Raw genomic sequence first — 18680 nt, 5'->3', positions numbered from 1 at the left:
TGCAGGATGGCTGCTTTGTTCTCAGTAGCCTACGCGCTCTTCTAATTTGCAACATGTCACTGATTTTTTGTTTGCGGGACAAAGTTGCTCAGAACAGAAAACAGAAGAGCTGAACCAAAATAGCCCAGACCCCTCACAGAGTATAAATAGGCTGCACTAGACTGGATTCAACCAGAGAATATAGATGTGGACTATGTGGAGGTTCAAGGGCTCTAAGAAGGACACAGCTAACACCATCCTTTCCTGGTTACTCCTCCCTACCTTACTCACTCAAATGCATACACTGCAACAAAACACTAAAAACACAATAATATTAGCTATGTAAGTGCCGATTCATGGGTTGTTTCTCAGTTGCCATTATAACATGACTCTTCTGTTTCGATAGAGACCTTAAAGAAGCTGCAGGCCCGAATGGCAGCCCCAAAGTCAATACTTCACAGTATTCCAAGTCATCCACTAAAGCCATAGTAAGTACAATGGGTGAAGCACAGAACATGTGTCCATAGAAGCTGGTGGTGGAGGCAAAGATTAAGCAGAACCGATTGGTTGCAGGGCTAACTCACATCTACCCTCATTCATAGAGCCTTGGGAGCCCAACTTCAGAGGGCCCGTACTTAGAATGAAGATATCTGATCCCAACTTCACAGGGCCCATATTTAAGAAGGAAGCTGTCTGATCACCAACATTTTTTAGTCATTAGAGAGTGTGCCAAGCACCTTACAAGATCTAATGTTTTTTGCACAGGAGTCCACTACCTGCATCTATGCAGTTGTACATGGCCACTTATCTAAAGGCACTCCACCATGGAGTGCATGGTCACCCCAGGAGATTTGTAAAAGAAACAAAGGAGGAAATAACTTGCAGTTATATAGTGCCTTCCCCATCCTCAGGACAGCCCAGAGTACTTCACAGCCAATGAAGTAGTTTTGAAGTGTTGTCACTGTTGTAATAAAACACAACAGCCAACTTGTGCACAGCAAGGTCCCACAAACAGCAATGAGATAAATGTTTTGGTGATGTTGGTTGAGGGATAAATATTGGCCAGAACATCAAGAGAACCCCCCGCTCATCTTCAAATAGTGCCATGGGATCTTTGACATCCACCCGAGAGGGCAGATAGGACATCAATTTAACATCTCATCTGGAAGACACGAACTCCAACTTCACTGAAGTGTCAGCCTAGATTATGCTGTAAGAACACTGGGGTATCCCAACAAATATACGCCAAGGAGCCAGATGAATGCGTAACCCCCTTCACTTTAACTCCTTACTACAGAACGTTTCGGGGTTTACCACCCAGCTTAGATCTAGAAATGAATGATGCCTAAATTGGTTCACCAAACTGCATCACCCAGTTCGAATTGTTTTTGAGTTCACCTTCCTCCCTCAATTAGGATATCGACAAGCTACGGAGTGAATTAATGAACCCTTCTTGCCAAATCAAGTCAGATACTAACAATTATTTATTGACTACAAAATCCTAACTTAAGCTTAAATATTGAGCATGCAAAACAGTTAACAGATATAAATAGTTGTAGTCAGGGTCACCTAGCAGTTTGAATAACATAATTAAGAGAGAGCTACTTAACAAATTGAGTAACAGAGGTTGTAAAAGCAGCTCAGTGTATCACTGTAGTTCAGCATTAACTGAATCACTGACTATTAAATTATTGTTGGGATCAGTGTCTAAGTTTACTGCAATTGGTACAATTAGTGTTAAATCCTTAAATTAACAGCTAGTCTATTGAATAGAGTTAGTGTGCTGGTGGTTAACAATGTCTCCAGAGCTTATACGACCTTGTCCTTATGAGCAGTGTGTCTTCCTCGTCTGGGACGGTGGCATTAGCTTCGGAAACATGGAATCGATGTGCTCCTTTGGTGGCGGGATTATCTGTTCCACTTGGATCCTCTGGTCTAGCTGAACCCACCATATGCACAAATGACTGTGCCTGATATAACTTACTTAACACCTTTCTCAATCATAGACAACATGTACAGTTAAGCAACACATGTATCTCTGCCTGTAACTGGGTGATGTAGTCATATAATTTGACTTCTATAACCTCTTGCTCTTTGTCCTGAATATACTTTGTACTTAAGGTACCCTTCTAAATCTGCTAGATAAAGAATACTACAGAAGAAGACTAAAGAAAACAAAGAGAATTTTCTTCTAATTAGCAAGAGAAAGTATATCTAAAGAATGACAAAGGGAATCTAAGAGTCTAACAAAGACAAATGGAGAGTGCTGAAAAGTGTGCCAAGTACCCCTTTACATGCCCTAAATTCAAAGAAAGACTCCTTTCCTTGCAATTGGCCAATTTGGATGACACATGTGACAGAAGGGTTCCTCATTCTGGTATCAATCACTTCTAGAAGTCAGTAAGTGCTCTGGGAAATCTCAAATTAGTGAAGCATGGATACCTAGACCAGCCAGCTGGTATATTTTATAACCCCCCCCACCTTATTTTCCAGTCTATTCTTTAACAAAGGGTCCCACACAGGACCAGATAAGGTGCAACATATTTATGTCACCCCTAGGAGTTATTTCCTGGGCCCAAGTCTTCCAAATGGCTTCCATAACACTAGTACACACAAATCTTTATGGCTTTATTGGTTTTTAGAAACTTTCATGGTTTTAATTGGTTTGCTTTCCAAGCATTTAGTTCCACTATTAACTCCATTTTGAATTAGGTATCCTTCAGCTGATCTCCATTTTGAGAACACATCAGGCAATTTATAGGGCATTTTCCCTACAATGTGCTCTAGTTTCCAGAGTGGGGCTTGAACCCACAAGCTTTTGACACAGAGGCAAGAGTGCTGTAGTGGTACCTGTAGTGGCTTGGCTCCAATCACCAAAACTCTCTTTTTTCTAACATTAACATGCTGGGGAATTGCATGGAGAAAGTTATTGTGTAGTGGTTCATGATCCTCATTGCTGCCTAGAGGCCTACTCCATGTGGATCATTGAACATGCTGAGAAAGTGCCCAACACTAAAGAGGCCATCGCCTCTCAGAGTGATAGAAATCCCTCCCTCACATTACTGTAGGTATGCCAGACAGTGAGGAGGACCAAGCAGCCACTGTAGCAGTGGAAGTGGCACAAAGAGTTGCTGGTCCACCTCATGACCCAGCACAAGGAGGCAGAGAGCCATCTCAATCCTAATAGGCTCCCGCTGACACCTAGCAGCCAGCCTCCTCACTTACTCCTGCCACTGGAAGAGCATGGGGAAGGAGAACTTAGTTAGGTTCAAGAGCACAGAAATCGTACATTGCCAACAGGAGAAAGAAAAAAAACACACTGGCCACATGCACTACTCATTTTTAGGGAATCAAATTTGGTTCCAATTTATTTCAAACTTATCCAGAGAGTTTTCTTAGGATGGTGTAATATAAAAAGAATGGGATCGAAAATAGTTGAGTTAGTACAAAGTATGGGAATGTATATCTGACCACTATATGGAAATAATGCAGATGTGGAAATGATTGTTAATGCACTGAGCGAATTAGGTACTTGGGTGAAGATCTTGTCTACGAGAATTTGCTGTATGGCGCCAGCTGCCTTAAAAAAGGTGGTTCAGCAGAAATCTCTTCTGGCTCCTTGCCTTCATCTTGCTCGGGTCCTGGCTATGGAATTGTACCTTATTCTTCAACCTGCTCCATGGTTATGCCTCTTTGGATGGCAAAGTTGTGCAGCATGCAGCACCCAACAATGCTCGGAGACCTGGGTGGGCTGTACTGGAAGACATCCCAAAATCTGTTCCTGGCATCTTTTTTAAAAATTCATTGATGGGATGTGGGCGTCGCTGGCTAGGCCTGAATTTAGTGCCCATCCCTAATTGCCCTTGAGAAGATGGTGGTGAGCCGCCTTCTTGAACCGCTGCAGTCCATATGGTGTAGGTACACCCACAATGCTGTTAGGAAGGGAGTTCCAGGATTTTGGCCCAGCGACAGTGAAGGAACGGCGACACAGGTCCAAGTCAGGATGGTGTGTGGCTTGGAGGGGAACTTGTAGGTGGTGATGTTCCCATGCGTCTGTTGCCCTTGTCCTTCTAAGTGGTAGAGATCGCGGGTTTGGAAGGTGCTGTTGAAGGAGCTTTGGCGAGTTGCTGCAGTGCATCTTGTAGATGGTACACACTGCAGCCACAGTGCGCCGGTGGTGGAGGGAGTGAATGTTGAAGGTGGTGGATGGAGTGCCAATCAAGCGGGCTGCTTTATCCTGAATGGTGTTGAGCTTCTTGAGTGTTGTTGGAGCTGCACTCATCCAGGCAAGTGGAGTGTATTCCATCACACTCCTGACTTGTGCCTTGTAGATGGTAGAAAGGCTTTGGGGAGTCAGGAGGCGAGACACTCGTCGCAGAATTCCCAGCCTCTGGCCTGCTCTTGTAGCCACAGTATTTATATGGCTGGTCCAGTTCAGTTTCTGATCAATGGTAACCCCCAGGATGTTGATAGTGGGGGATTCAGCAATGGTAATGACATTGAATGTCAAGGGGAGATGGTTAGAGTCTCGCTTGTTGGAGATGGTCATTGCCTGGCACTTGTGTGGTGCAAATGTTACTTGCCACTTGTCAGCCCAAGTCTGAATGTTGTCCAGGTCTTGCTGCATATGAAGTGTTATTTCAGGATGCTTATCATGTGTTCAGTGATGATCCTGTTTTTTCATGAAGCTCATTGTACTGTGCTCTGTTGCTGTTTCAGAGGTGTTATGACCCTGAGTTTCAAAGGATAATTTTGGTCTTTTAGAAGCCAACATTGCACTCTTCTTAAGTGACTCAAATAATCCTGGCACTGTGGACTGCCTTAATGTGAAGGTATCATGACTGATATCTGGGACATGCTCATTCATTTGCAGGATCATATTTGGTGGTCACGGATGACCCGTGTGTTGTTAAAGTGGAAGTCCTTTGTTTCGTGATGGCAAAGGAATTGTGCAGGAGCCCATAAGGCTACATGGGTGCCATCAAAGATGCCCTGCAAAATACAGAGCCCTCTCATTCTGCTGCCAGTTTCTCATGGGGAAAATGATGAAAGCATTTACTGTGGTGAACAATGTATCAGGTACCTGCTTGACACACCTGTAAACTGCAGATTGACTGGTGTTGCCGATGCCCCTGTGCAGCTTGAAGTGAGTCACAGGCAAAAAGATTTGTGGTGACCATGACATTTGAGCAGTGCTATCCGTATGATGGAGATGTTAGTTTCCAGGAGATAGCTAAACTCCAATACTGCCTCTTCAGCAGAGTACAGCCTACAAAGTCAATTTTCTTTGAACATGCCAAAGTAGATGTACCTGTGCCTGTAGATACAAGTCTATGGGCAACAGGGGGTGCAGGCTGACTGTCTCAGGTGTAATCTCATCCATCAGGCATCCCTTTTACCCTTTGGGAAGAATCTATATTACTTTCAAGTTTGAGAAAGATGATGATCTGGTACTGGACATAATAATAAATGTTTAACAGATACTGCAACCCTAAATGAAAAATAATGTGTGAAAGGAACAGATTATTTACATGTGCAAGAAACAGGAGAAAATGATGGTGGCATGCAACTGAATGCTAATGTGGTAAACTAATAAAATCAGTAACAAAAAAAAAATATTTGGGAAATACCAGAAAATTCTCTCAAAAAAAGACTACTGCAAGAACAGGATCTGACACTGCAAAACTGTGAAAGATGAATCAAAAGAGCTTTGTGGTGACAAAAATGAAACAATTCAAGAGACAGCCAAAATATAATTTAAAAACACAGAAGAAATCTGAAAAAATTATCCAGCAAAGATTAAACAAAAAATTATGTAGATGCTGTGGAATATAGCCTAGAACTAAAAGCTCCCTAGCCTTTGAGAAAGCAAACATAAAATATAGTAAAATAATTACTATGCAGGATGCTGAAAATCACAACAAACAAAAATCAGGTAAATGCAGTGGAGGAAAACTTGATTGAGGATTTATATGTGAATGTAGTTGTAAATCAAGCAAAGAGAGTTATGATGTTATTATTAATAGTGAATCAAGGAGTAATATGATTTAAACTTGACACTGGAGTAGAAGTGAATGTTACATCCAAACATGCTTTGGATGTTACATCCTGGCCAATATTTATCCCTCAACCAACATAACAAAAACAGATTATCTGGTCATTATCACATTGCTGTTTGTGGGACCTTGCTGTACGCAAATTGGCTGCCGCGTTTCCCACATTACAACAGTGACTCCACTTCAAAAGTACTTCATTGACTGTAAAGCGCTTTGTGACGGCCGGTGGACGTGAAAGGCGCTATATAAATGTAAGTCTTTCTTTCTTTCTATAAAACTACATCACAGCAGGCTAAAATCAAGTGAAGGGATACTTGGGAGCAGACATAACAATGAAAGGAAGTTATGTTGTCAGTTGACACAGACCTACGAGTTGAGAAGTTCAGAAATTTATGAACAATGGGCCCCAGAAGAATTGAGGAAGTCAGAGGATTGCGGCACATACACATGCTTTGATTGGCTTGGAGCCAAATATAAATCCAAGCTAAATGATTCCGTTTATCCCCCCCCACCCCCCACAAACATATATGGATGTACAGGTTGTCCGTGTGGTGGCTCAAGAAACTCTTTATGCATCTTGATTGTAAGTGCACATCTTAAACTGCTTGCTGACTGTGCTATTGTTCATGCTGGCTTGTGCCAAATAAACCTTCTTAAATATATCTCTCTATATATCATGGATAACTGGGTCTCATTGTGTTTGTTTAGTGGTCACAGCATTGCACAAGAGCAAGGGGCCTAAAAATAATCTGGAAAGCTGCTCCTAGATGGCGGCCTCTAGTCTAGTGTGACACAGTACCATAAGAACACTGAATGCCAAAAGAATAAAGAAAACAACACCTTGCATTTATACACAAGCAAATTACTGCAGATGCTGCAAATCTGAAATAAAAACAGAAAATGCTGGAAATACTCAGCAGATCATGAAGTGTCTGTGGAGAAAGAAAGAGGCCTAGAAATTCAGTGGGTTGCGCCAGCCGCTAACGCCATAAAAGGGCTATATTTCCGGCGCTAGACACTTAGCGCCTGAACGCAGACCGATCTGCGCCGACGCCCAAATTCAGTTGACATTTAGCGCCGGCGCAAAGTGTTTGTGCCCGCTCAGGTGCGCGCGCAGCTTATGACGTCATATCGTCGCGCAACGCTGTTTGTGCGCCCCAAACCGGAAATTCAGTGGCGCCCGCCCAATGTGGGCGTGGCGCTGCTAAGAACTGTGAGGTGGAACGCAAAAGAGGCCCTGTGGGCCTCGGGGAGCGCAAATTAAAGGGCACTTACACTGACCTATAAAGCCCAGCCATTTTGCTGCAATGACTTTACTGCTTTGGATTTCTGGACAGAGACCAAGGGACAGAGGTTACAGATTTGGGACAACATAGGAGGTATTTTTGGCTTCTGGCCAGTGCTTTGACATTTGATTCATTGTGATTTATCTGTTCTCCACTTTATTATGGGGGCTGTATGGGGGGCCAACCCTCAGTTGCAGCATTATGTGCGAAGGGCTCGCAGACGCTGTGAGAGAGGGCCAGCCATGCCTAGACGCAGAGGGGCCATCAGGCGTCGGCAACGTAGGCCTTACCCACTCAGGCAATACCGGCAGCAGGTGTCCTATCTCACCATGACTGCGGCGCATTGTGTGAAGAGGCTGCGCTTCAGAAGGGAGGTGGTTGCAGAGATCTGCCAGCTGCTTCACACAGATCTGCGTCCACAGCTGATGTGCAGGACGTCTCTCTCGGTGGAAGTGAAGGTCACGGTGGCTCTGAACTTTTATGCAAGCGGCTCCTTCCAAGCCGCTGCTGCGGACATAACGAACATCTCCCAGTTCGCCGCGCATCGCTGCATCCGGCAGGTCACCGATGCACTTTACACGAGGCGACACCAATTCATCTCCTTCCCCATGACCCGACAGAGGCAGGAGCAGCGTGCAGTCGGATTTGGCAGGATCGCGGGCTTCCCCATGGTGCAGGGCGCCATTGACTGCACGCATGTGGCTATGCGGGCACCTATCCACAATGCCGAGGATTACCACAACCGGAAGGGCTACCATTCCCTAAATGTACAGCTGGTGTGTGACCACAGGCAGCGCATCCTAGCTGTCAATGCCCGCTTCCCAGGAAGCAGCCACGATGCATTTATCCTGCGCCAGACTACTGTGGCTGACATGTTCGAGGCACAGCCTCCACCAAGGGGATGGCTTATCGGGGACAAGGGCTACCCTTTGTGTACATGGCTCATGACCCCGCTCCGCGCGCCCAGGACCCCAGCGGAGGAGGCATACAACGAAAGCCATCAAGCCACAAGGAACATCATCGAGCAAACGATAGGCGTCCTCAAGCAACGGTTCCGCTGCCTGGATCGTTCCGGAGGATCTCTTCAGTATTCGCCGGATAGAGTCTCCCAGTTCGTTGTCGTGTGCTGCATGCTGCACAACCTGGCTATCCGCAGGACTCAGGCACTGCCACCTGGCATTGCACCACCACCTCAGGAGGACGAGGAGGAGGAGGAGGAGGAGGACCAGCCCAGGAGGGAGCGACAAGGGCCAAGGGCCGTCCGCCGGGGGCTTATTGAGCGACACTTCTAGGCCCCCTGTCAGGGAATGGCCTCTGGCAATGAACGCACCTGAGGCAGCCGCTCCGCAAGCCCTCAGCCGGTTAACGCAACAACCACTTCAAACATGACACCTGGAAATGCTGAATAAATCAAAAGCTTTATTTCACAAACTCAGGGCCCTTCCCACATGAAACAGAAAAACAGACAAGACCCCCCAAAAAAGTCAAAAACATCTGTCACTCCCAAAACCTGGGGAGGACTAACAAAACTTGCCCATCCAAAAGGCCTTCAACAGCGGCCTTACAAAAATAAGCCCCCCCCCACAACAGAGACACCCCCATGAAAACAAAAAATGCCTTGATCCTCGGCCTTAACAAAATAATGCCCCCCACAACACAAGCCCCCCAATATAAAAGAAACCGCTCTCACCACACTCTAATGGGTGTTCCGAGAGGGCGAGTCCTCAGACAGGCTTCTCCGGCCCCTGGCCGACCTGCTGCTCCACCTCAACCTGGGCCCTGCGGGTGTGGCGAGGCTGGGGGAAGGCTCATGAGGGCCACAAAGCGTGTCGGCAGATGCCCTTGGGGGTCGGCCTAGATGAGGCCTGGCCCGGGAGGGGCCGGCTGCTTACTGCTGCAGCTGTGGCTGGGCAGCATCAGTCTTAGCAGCAGCTCGTCGCACCTTGGCTGGGGGAGTGGCAGTGTCGGCAGCACCATTGGGGGCAAGCTGGCTGATGGCAGGTGCGCGCTGCTCGCCAGAGACACTGGCACTCGGCCGGGCTGGCAGTGTAGCAAGCGCAGCAATGTGGGGGAGGCCAGACCGCTGTGCTGCAGCAGGGCGGCGGGTGCCATGGCGATGCCTCCGTGCCACAGCGAGTGTGGCAGAAGTGAGTGCCCGAAATGCCCTGGTATGTGCCCGCATCAGCTCTGCCAGTGTGTGGACGGCACCACTCATCTCGCGAGTCGCGTCCTGCGCTGCCGCCAGTTGCTGCACACACGCGTCCTGCGCTGCCGCGAGTTGCTGCACACCCCTGTCGTGCGCTGCGGCCAGTTGCTGGACACCCCTGTCGTGCGCTGCCGTGAGTTGTTCGAACCCCCTGGCCTGTGATTCCCCGAAAGCCACCACACTCTGAGCCAGGGACTCAATGGCGTGAGGCATCTGTTCGACCACCCCCATGAACTCTTGGTGGCGCCGCTCAGACGCCGCCGACATCTCATCGAGGACGCGCACCTCCTGGGCGAGGACCATGTCCGGACTGGAGGGCGGACTCTCCCTCTGGGGAGAAGGCCGCCGAGCTGGCCGACCCTTCCCGCGTGCGTCGACCCCACTTGGGCCAGGTTCTGCCCTCCCCTCCAACACCTCCCCCCTCTGGGGAGAAGGCTGGCGTGCTGCCGGAGCCTTCCCGCGTGAGTCCACCCTACTGGGACCAGCTTCGGCCCTCCCCTCCAACACCTCCCCCTGGCTCTCCTGCAGGCCAGACGTCTCCCCTCCATTGCCATCCCCTGGCGCGGAGGAGGGTTCCCCCGATGTGCCGCCTTCCTCCTGGTCCTCGACGTCCTCCTCCACCTCCAAGGGCCTGGCTCTCTGCGCTTCAGGGACCACCTCCTCCTCACCAGCTGAAAGCAGGAAGGCACAAGAGTAGCTTTAGAGTGAGGACAGGCCGTCAGCGAGGGAGGCCCGAGTGGTGCATTATGCGCATTTGTCGGTCAGTGGGAAAGGATGTAGATCTGAAGCGCGAGGGCAACGAGGGAGGTGCAACCGGTCATGTCCTTACCAGTGGGTACCAGTACAGGGTCCGCCTCGCCGATCGCGACAGGGCCAGTCACCCGGCCACGCATGAGTCGTGCCACGCTCTCCTCCAGATCAGTGAGCACCTGGTACTCGGGACAGCCTCCACCAGTGACAGCCTGGCTCCTTACATTGCTCGCCAGCTTGGCCTGCAAGAGAAAGGACGGCCTCTAAGTACAGTGTGGTGCCCTGTCGCTGTGTGCACTGCCTCCCATGGTGGAATAGCTTGGCCAGTGTGGTGCCCTGTTGCTGGGTGCACTGCCTCCCATGGTCGAATAGCTTGGCCAGTGTGTTAAGTGCAGAAAGTGCTATTGATGAACATGCAAGTGCCATTGCTGCGGGAGGAGGGCTGCCCATTAGGCCTTTGAGGTCCCTTTACCCATAATGTGAGGTGCACATGCAAGGATGAGGGGGACACTGGAAAGGGTACTCACCTTCACCATCCGAGTGAGGTTGTTGAACTTCTTGCGGCATTGGTCCGCACTCCTGGGGACATCACAGGTGGATGACACCCTGCGGGCGATTTTGCCCCAGGCTCTCCTGTACTGGCTCCTGGGAGCCTTCCTGCCACTGTCCGGGCACAGGATCTCTCTTCTCTTCTCCACACCATGAATGAGCACACTCAGAGCATGCTCTGAGAAGCGCTGCGCTCGCTCACGGGCCCTCTCCATTGCTCCAGGCGCTATTTTGGCACACCAGTAGTGCTGAGGCCTAGCTGCAGGGCTCCAGTATGCAGGGCGTGGCAGCAGTCAAAGTTGACCCTTCCCCCTTTAAGAGCTGGCCGGCATCAGGGTGTCTGCTGTCAATCAAAACATGACCGCACCTGCGCTGCGCCCGGCTTCGGCGTTATTAGGCCGCATCGCCGGCTTAGCGCCGGAACACAGCATTTCAACACCAGTTTCAGCGCTCGGCCAAACTTAGGGCCAACTCTACTGAATTTCGGCGATGTGGCCTACACTTTCCGGCGGGCGCTAACTTTAGCGAGCGCCCGACTTTAGCGCCCCAAAAGTGTCCAGACTGAATTTCTAGGCCAGAGAGTCCAGGTCAATGACCTTTCATGAGAAGTGAATCTCATATCTACAAAGCATGCACCACACCTACAATGCAAGGAACATGGTTTAGAGGCTCCAGGAATGATTAATTAATATATATATATTGGATAAATGTATACTAAATCTTTTAGCAAATGTATTTCCTCCTACAATTCTTAAAATAGACTACTGAGCAGAACTGAAATCATGAACAGGAATGAGCAATATCAAAATTTAGAGACTGCTCCTACAGGAACGTAGGAACAAGAGTAGGCCATTCAGCCCCTCGAGCCTGTTCTGCCATTCAATGAGATCATGGCTGATCTGTGACCTAATTCAATATACCTGCCTTTGTCCCATATCTCTTAATAGCTTTGGTTAACAAAAATCTATCAATCTCAGATTTAAAATTAACAATTGATCTAGCACCAATTGCCAGCTCTGAGCTTCTACAATTCTGAAAGACTAAAAAACTTTGCGCTGGTATATCTCAAGTCAGGACTAAGGGCCATGCTGCTGGAAAAATTAGAGTGATTGGTGGCAAAATGTTGCATATACATTACATTGATTGATTGATGTGGAGACCAGATATACACAAATGAACAGCTATTGAGCATTACATATGCTTGTGAAAGTTTCAAACAGTTTGCACAAGGTCATACCATTGCCATTGAAATGTATCTCAGGCATCCAACTGCTCGAAATGTTTGAATGCATGTCCTTCGCAAATACAAAGCTTGATGATCAGACGACAGAAGTATGACCCAAAACCAGAATGCAAAGGCCAAAGGAAAAGCTGATGAATATATTCAAGTTATATTTACATTGTGGCTTTGCCAGTGTCTGATCAGAAGATGAAGTTATTTAGAACTGAGACGGAGACAGAGAGGATGAGACATTTCAGACCTCAAAAAGGTGCAATAATAGGATGGCTAAAAGTAAAACAAAATTGCTCTTCAGAAGTTCAAGCGTACTGGATTTTACATAAGAACATAAGAAATAGGAGCAGGAGTAGGCCAATCGGCCCCTCGAGCCTGCTCCGCCATTCAATAAGATCATGGCTGATCTGATCCTAACCGCCAATCCACTATCCCAGAACCATCTCCTGAATCGAACAGAATTAGACACACGAAATAGGAGCAGGATCAGGCTACACGGCCCCTGGGCCCGCTCCGCTACCCACAGGGCCATGACCGATCCGAACCTAGACTCATGTCCAAATTCCTACCCGCTCCCCGTAACCCTTAATTCCCTTTACTTCTAGGAAACTGTCTATTTCTGTTTTAAATTTATGTAATGATGTAGCTTCTACAGCTTTTTGGGGCAGCATATTCCATGGACCTACCACCCTCTGAGTGAAGTAGTTCCTCCTCATCTCAGTTTTGAAAGAGCAGCCCCTTATTCTAAGACTATGCCCCCTAGTTCTAGTTTCACCCATCATCGGGAACATCTTCCCCGCATCCACCCGATCCAACCCCTTCACAATCTTATATGTTTCAATAAGATCGCCTCTCATTCTTCTGAACTCCAATGAGTAGAGTCCCAATCTACTCAACCTCTCCTCATATGTCCATCCCCTCATCCCCGGGATTAACCGAGTGAACCTTCTTTGTACTGACTCGAGAGCAAGTATGTCCTTTCTTAAGTATGGACACCAAAACTGTACGCAGTATTCCAGGTGCGGTCTCACCAATACCTTGTACAACTGAAGCAATACCTCCCTATTTTTATATTCTATCCCCCTAGCAATGAAAGCCAACATTCCATTGGCCTTCTTAATCACTTGCTGCACCTGCATACTAACCTTTTGAGTTTCGTGCACCAGGACCCACAGATCCCTTTGTACTTCAGTACTTTCCAGTTTCTTGCCATTAAGATAATAACTTGCTCTACTATTTTTCCTGCCAAAGTACATAACCTCACACTTTCCAGTATTGTATTCCATCTGCCAAATCTCTGCCCACTTACTTAGCCTGTCTATGTCCCCTTGCAGGTTTTTTATGTCCTCCTCACTCACTACTTTCCCTCCCATCTTAGTATCATCTGCAAACTTTGATATGTTACACTCGGTCCCCTCCTCCAAATCGTTAATATAGATTGTAAAGAGTTGGGGACCCAGCACTGACCCCTGCGGAACACCACTAGTTACTGATTGGTTCATTCTCAGACTGGCATTTATCCCAACTCTCTGCCTTCTGTTAGATAACCAATCCTCTATCCATGCCAGAATATTACCCCCAATCCCGTGATTTTTTATCTTAAGCAATAATCTTTTGTGTGGCACCTTGTCAAATGCCTTTTGGAAGTCTAAATACACTACGTCCACTGGTTCCCCTTTATCCACCCTATACGTTACTTCCTCAAAGAACTCCAGCAAATTTGTCAAACATGACTTCCCCTTCATAAAACCATGCTGACTTTGTCCTATTAAATTATGATTATCCAAATGTCCTGTTACTGTCTCCTTAATAATGGACTCCAAAATTTTACCTACCACAGATGTTAGGCTAACCGGTCTATAGTTTCCAGCCTTCTGTCTACTGCCCTTTTTAAATAAGGGTGTTACATTTGCAGTTTTCCAGTCTGCCGGGACCTTTGCTGAGTCCAGGGAGTTTTGGAAAATTATTACCAATGCATCCACAATCCCTACCGCCACTTCCCTCAAGACCCTAGGATGTAAGCCATCAGGTCCAGGTGATTTATCCACCTTGAGTCCCATTATTTTACCGAGTACCACTTCCTTAGTGATTTTGATCGTGTTTAGCTCCTCCCCCCCCTTTAGCCCCCTGTTTGTCCAGTGTTGGGATATTCTTAGTGTCTTCTACTGTAAAGACTGATGTAAAATATTCATTCAGTGTTTTTGCCATCTCCATATTTCCCACCATTAATTTCCCGGTCTCATCCTCTAAGGGACCAACATTTACTTTAGCCACCCTTTTTCTTTTTATATAACTATAAAAACTCTTACTATCTGTTTTTATATTTTTTGCTAATTTACTTTCATAATCTATCTTCCCTTTCTTAATCAATCTTTTTGTTATTTTTTGCTGTCTTTTAAAGTTTTCCCAATCCTCTATCCTCCCACTAGATTTGGCTACCTTATATGCCCTTGTTTTTAGTCGAATACTATCCTTAATTTCTTTACTTAGCCATGGATGGCTGTCTTTTCTTTTACACCCTTTTCTTCTCAGTGGAATATATATTTTTTGGAAGTTGTAAAATAACTCCTTAAATGTACACCACTGATCATGTATCGTCTTACCCTTTAATCTATTTTCCCAATCCACTCTACTCAATTCCGCTCTTATACCTTCATAGTCTCCTTTATTCAAGCTTAGCATGCTTGTTTGAGATCCAACCTTCTCACCCTCTAATTGAATATGGAATTCAACCATGTTATGGTCACTCATTCCAAGGGGATCCTTTACTAGGACATTTTTAATTAATCCTGTCTCGTTACACAGGACCAGATCTAAGGTTGCTTGCCCCCTGGTCGGTTCAGTTACATACTGCTCAAGAAACCCATCCCTAATACACTCAATGAACTCATCCTCAAGGCAGCCCTGCCCAATTTGATTTGTCCAATTAATATGATAGTTAAAATCCCCCATAATTATAGATGTTCCCTTATTACAAGCCTCAACTATTTCCTGATTGATACTCCGTCCAACAGAGTTGCCACTGTTCGGCGGCCTATAGACTACACCCACTAGTGTTTTTTTCCCCTTATTATTCCTTACCTCCACCCAAACTGTTTCATTATCCAACATAGCCACCCCACCTCCCCTTCCTGATCGTTAAATAACCTGGTATGTTTAATTCCCAGGCATTGTCACCCTGCAGCCATGTTTCTGTAATGGCCACAAGATCATACCCATATGTAGTTATTTGTGCCATTAACTCGTCTATTTTGTTACGAATGCTACGTGCATTCAGATAGAGAACTTTCAAATATGTTTTGAGACACTTAGTTCCTGCTTTTGCCCTTTTTATTACTTTACCTTTTACTCCATACCTTCTGCCCCTTCCTGACACGCTCTGGTTTTTAATTTCCCCACTGCTACCTAAGTCTATGACCTTCTCTGTTGTCATTTTTATTATTTGCTCTCTAGGAACCTCCCCCCCACTAGTTAGTTTAAAGCCCTCTCTACAGCCCTAGTTATATGATCCACCAGGACTCTAGTCCCAGCACTGGCCAAGTGAAGCCCGTCCCAACGGAACAGCTCCCTCCTGCCCCAGTACTGGTGCCAGTGTCCCAGGAAGCAAAACCCATTTCTCCCACACCAGTCTTTGAGCCACGCATTTAACTCTCTAATTTTATTTGTCCTAGCCAAATTCACTCGTGGCTCAGGTAATAATCCAGAGATTATTACCCTTGTGGTTCTGCTTTTTAATTTGGCCCCTAGCTGCTCAAACTCCCTCAGCAGAACCTCCTTCCTTGTCCTATCTATGTCGTTGGTACCAACATGGACCACGACAACTGGATCCTCCCCCTCCCACTCCAAGTTTCTCTCCAGCCCAGAGAAGATGTCCTTAACCCTGGCACCGGGTAGGCAACACAGCCTTCGGGACTCTCGCTCTCGGCTGCAAAGAACTCTATCTATCCCCCTAACGATACTATCCCCTACCACTACAACATTTCTTTTAACTCCCCCCACTTGAATGGCCCCCTGCTCCACGGTGCTGTGGCCAGGTTGCTCATCCTCCCTGCAGTCCCTGCTCCTGTCCCCACAGGGAGTAAGAACCTCGAACCTGTTGGACAAGTGCAGGGGCTGCGGCTCCTCCAACACTACCTCCTGGATCCCCATACCTGCCTCACTTCTAGTCACACCATCCTGACCCTGGCCACGGACTACATCTGCATTAATTAATCTAATTGGTGTGACTACCTCGTGATACACAGAGTCCAGGTAACTCTCCCCCTCCCTGATGTGTCTCAGTATTTGAAGCTCGGACTCCAGCTCTTCAACACGGAGCTGGAATTCCTCGAGCAGCTAACACTTACTGCAAATGTGATCACCGTGAGCATCAATGGTGTTCACCAGCTCCCACATATTGCAGCAGCAACACATCACCTGATCTCCCATTCTATGTAATTAATTAAATTTATTAATATTATTCTTAAATATCCTCTGCCCCGATTCTAGGTGGTGAATATCACACCTTAGAAACTATAATCCAAAGAGATTTAAGCTTAAAAGGGAGAAATACTTACCAACCAATCACTTACCCGCTTTCTGGTGACGTCACACTTGGATTACTTTTTACCTCTCTCCTTCCAGACTGGAGACTGGAGACTGGTACACCTTACCTGGTCTCTGGGACTTTTATAGCCCCGCTCTGCCGCTCAGGATTCCCGCCGACGCTGTGAGACCTTACCTGGTCTCTGGGGACTTTTATACCCCGCTCTGCCGCTCAGGTTTCCCGCCGACGCTGTGAGACCTTACCTGGTCTCTGGGACTTTTATAGCCCCGCTCTGCCGCTCAGGATTCCCGCCGACGCTGTGAGACCTTACCTGGTCTCTGGGGACTTTTATAGCCCCGCTCTGCCGCTCAGGATTCCCGCCGACGCTGTGAGACCTTACCTGGTCTCTGGGGACTTTTATAGCCCCGCTCTGCCGCTCAGGTTTCCCGCCAACGCTGTGAGACCTTACCTGGTCTCTGGGGACTTTTATAGCCCCGCTCTGCCGCTCAGGATTCCCGCCGACGCTGTGAGGCCTTACCTGGTCTCTGGGACTTTTATAGCCCCGCTCTGCCGCTCAGGATTCCCGCCGACGCTGTGAGATCTTACCTGGTCTCTGGGGACTTTTATAGCCCCGCTCTGCCGCTCAGGATTCCCGCCGACGCTGTGAGGCCTTACCTGGTCTCTGGGGGCTTTTATACCCCGCTCTGCCGCTCAGGTTTCTCGCCGACGCTGTGAGGCCTTACCTGGTCTCTGGGGGCTTTTATAGCCCCGCTCTGCCGCTCAGGATTCCCGCCGACGCTGTGAGGCCTTACCTGGTCTCTGGGGACTTTTATACCCCGCTCTGCCGCTCAGGTTTCCCGCCGACGCTGTGAGACCTTACCTGGTCTCTGGGACTTTTATACCCCGCTCTGCCGCTCAGGATTCCCGCCGACGCTGTGAGACCTTACCTGGTCTCTGGGACTTTTATACCCCGCTCTGCCGCTCAGGATTCCCGCCGACGCCTGGACTTAATGAATAATTCTGATTTTTAGAAAAATGTAAAAGAGATTTTCCATACCAGGTCAATAGTCTGTCATGGGCAATTGCTTAGCCATATTCAGTCCTGCAACAAACTGTGCGTGTGTTTTTAAAATTTATTTTTGTTAACCAGAGGTTTCTATGCCAACAAGCAAATGACTGTGCTACTGTTACAAAGTACAGTATAGTGTAGTTGTTATGGTAAGAAGTAGTGAATTCAAAATCTCATCATGGCAATTTGTGAAACAGTAAATCTGGTCATTTGTGTACTCGAGCAACCATGAAAGCTGCTGGATTTTAGTAAAACCTCACAGGAAAAGAAACCCATCACCCCTGCCTGGCACACATGTGACTTCAGGCGCACACTATGTGGTTGACACTTGATGACCTGAGGGCAACTAGGGATGGACAATAAACACTGCACTGCCCACATCCCAAGAACAAATAAAATAATGGCAGAAGTGAAATAACCTTGGCTAATCAAATGGAGAATGTGGCCTCTGCTGCCATTACTTCACTGAAAACCAAGTAAAGACGTGTCACTTTACAAAGCTCAGAGTCATTGAGCTGGAGTGCAAGTTAGAGGCACTCCAAAGCATGAGGGATGGAGAGGAATTTCGGGATAGTTTTATCCAGAATACAGTCACACCCCAGAGGAAAGCACAGGTTCAAGAAAGGGAGGGTGTGACTGTTAGGGAGCCGGGTAGCAGAGATTTAGGAGAGGTTGAGAAGGAGGTTCCGCAGACACTGGTCCTGTCCAACAGGTACAAAGTACTCGCTACCTGTGAGGACAAGGAGAAAGACTGCGGGGAGGACAGCCACAATGCAGACCAAGGCACCGTGGCTCAAAAGGCTGGCCAAGGGGGGGGGGGGGGGGGCGGCGGAGAGCAGAATATAAATGAGGTAGTGATAGGAGATTCTATAATTAGGGGGATAGATAGCATCCTCTGCCGCCAAAAATGAGAATCCCAAAGGGTGTGTTGCCTACCCGGTGCCAGGGTAAGGGATATCCCATGGCGGCTAGAGAGGAATTTGGAAAGGGAGGGGGTAAATCCAGTTGTTGTGCATTTCGGAACAA

The 18680-nt window shown here is 47.5% G+C and overlaps 1 protein-coding gene across 2 annotated transcripts in view; it reads right to left on the bottom strand.

Annotated features, from left to right (window-relative positions):
* The window catches only part of LOC147111762 (transmembrane protein 182-like), an 84749-nt gene that overhangs the window by 30883 nt on the left and 35186 nt on the right, over nucleotides 1-18680 (bottom strand). Inside the window, exons 2-3 of one of the 2 annotated variants that reach the window (XM_085998965.1) lie at nucleotides 10357-10519; nucleotides 8712-10198 (exon numbers count right to left, since the gene is read on the bottom strand). The exons of the other annotated variant lie outside the window; for it this stretch is intronic. Coding sequence (XP_085855091.1) covers nucleotides 9210-10198; nucleotides 10357-10519 — 1152 coding nt within the window. The 3' untranslated portion in view covers nucleotides 8712-9209. Of the gene's footprint in view, nucleotides 1-8711; nucleotides 10199-10356; nucleotides 10520-18680 lie in introns of those variants that run through there. 2 annotated transcript variants of the gene reach the window in all.

This window comes from Somniosus microcephalus, chromosome 10, assembly GCF_052327205.1.
Source record: "Somniosus microcephalus isolate GS21.2 chromosome 10, FLI_Smic_1.0, whole genome shotgun sequence".
Classification (NCBI taxonomy): domain Eukaryota; kingdom Metazoa; phylum Chordata; class Chondrichthyes; order Squaliformes; family Somniosidae; genus Somniosus; species Somniosus microcephalus.
Note: the sequence above shows the minus strand (reverse complement) of the source record. Positions and strands in the feature narration are given on the sequence as shown.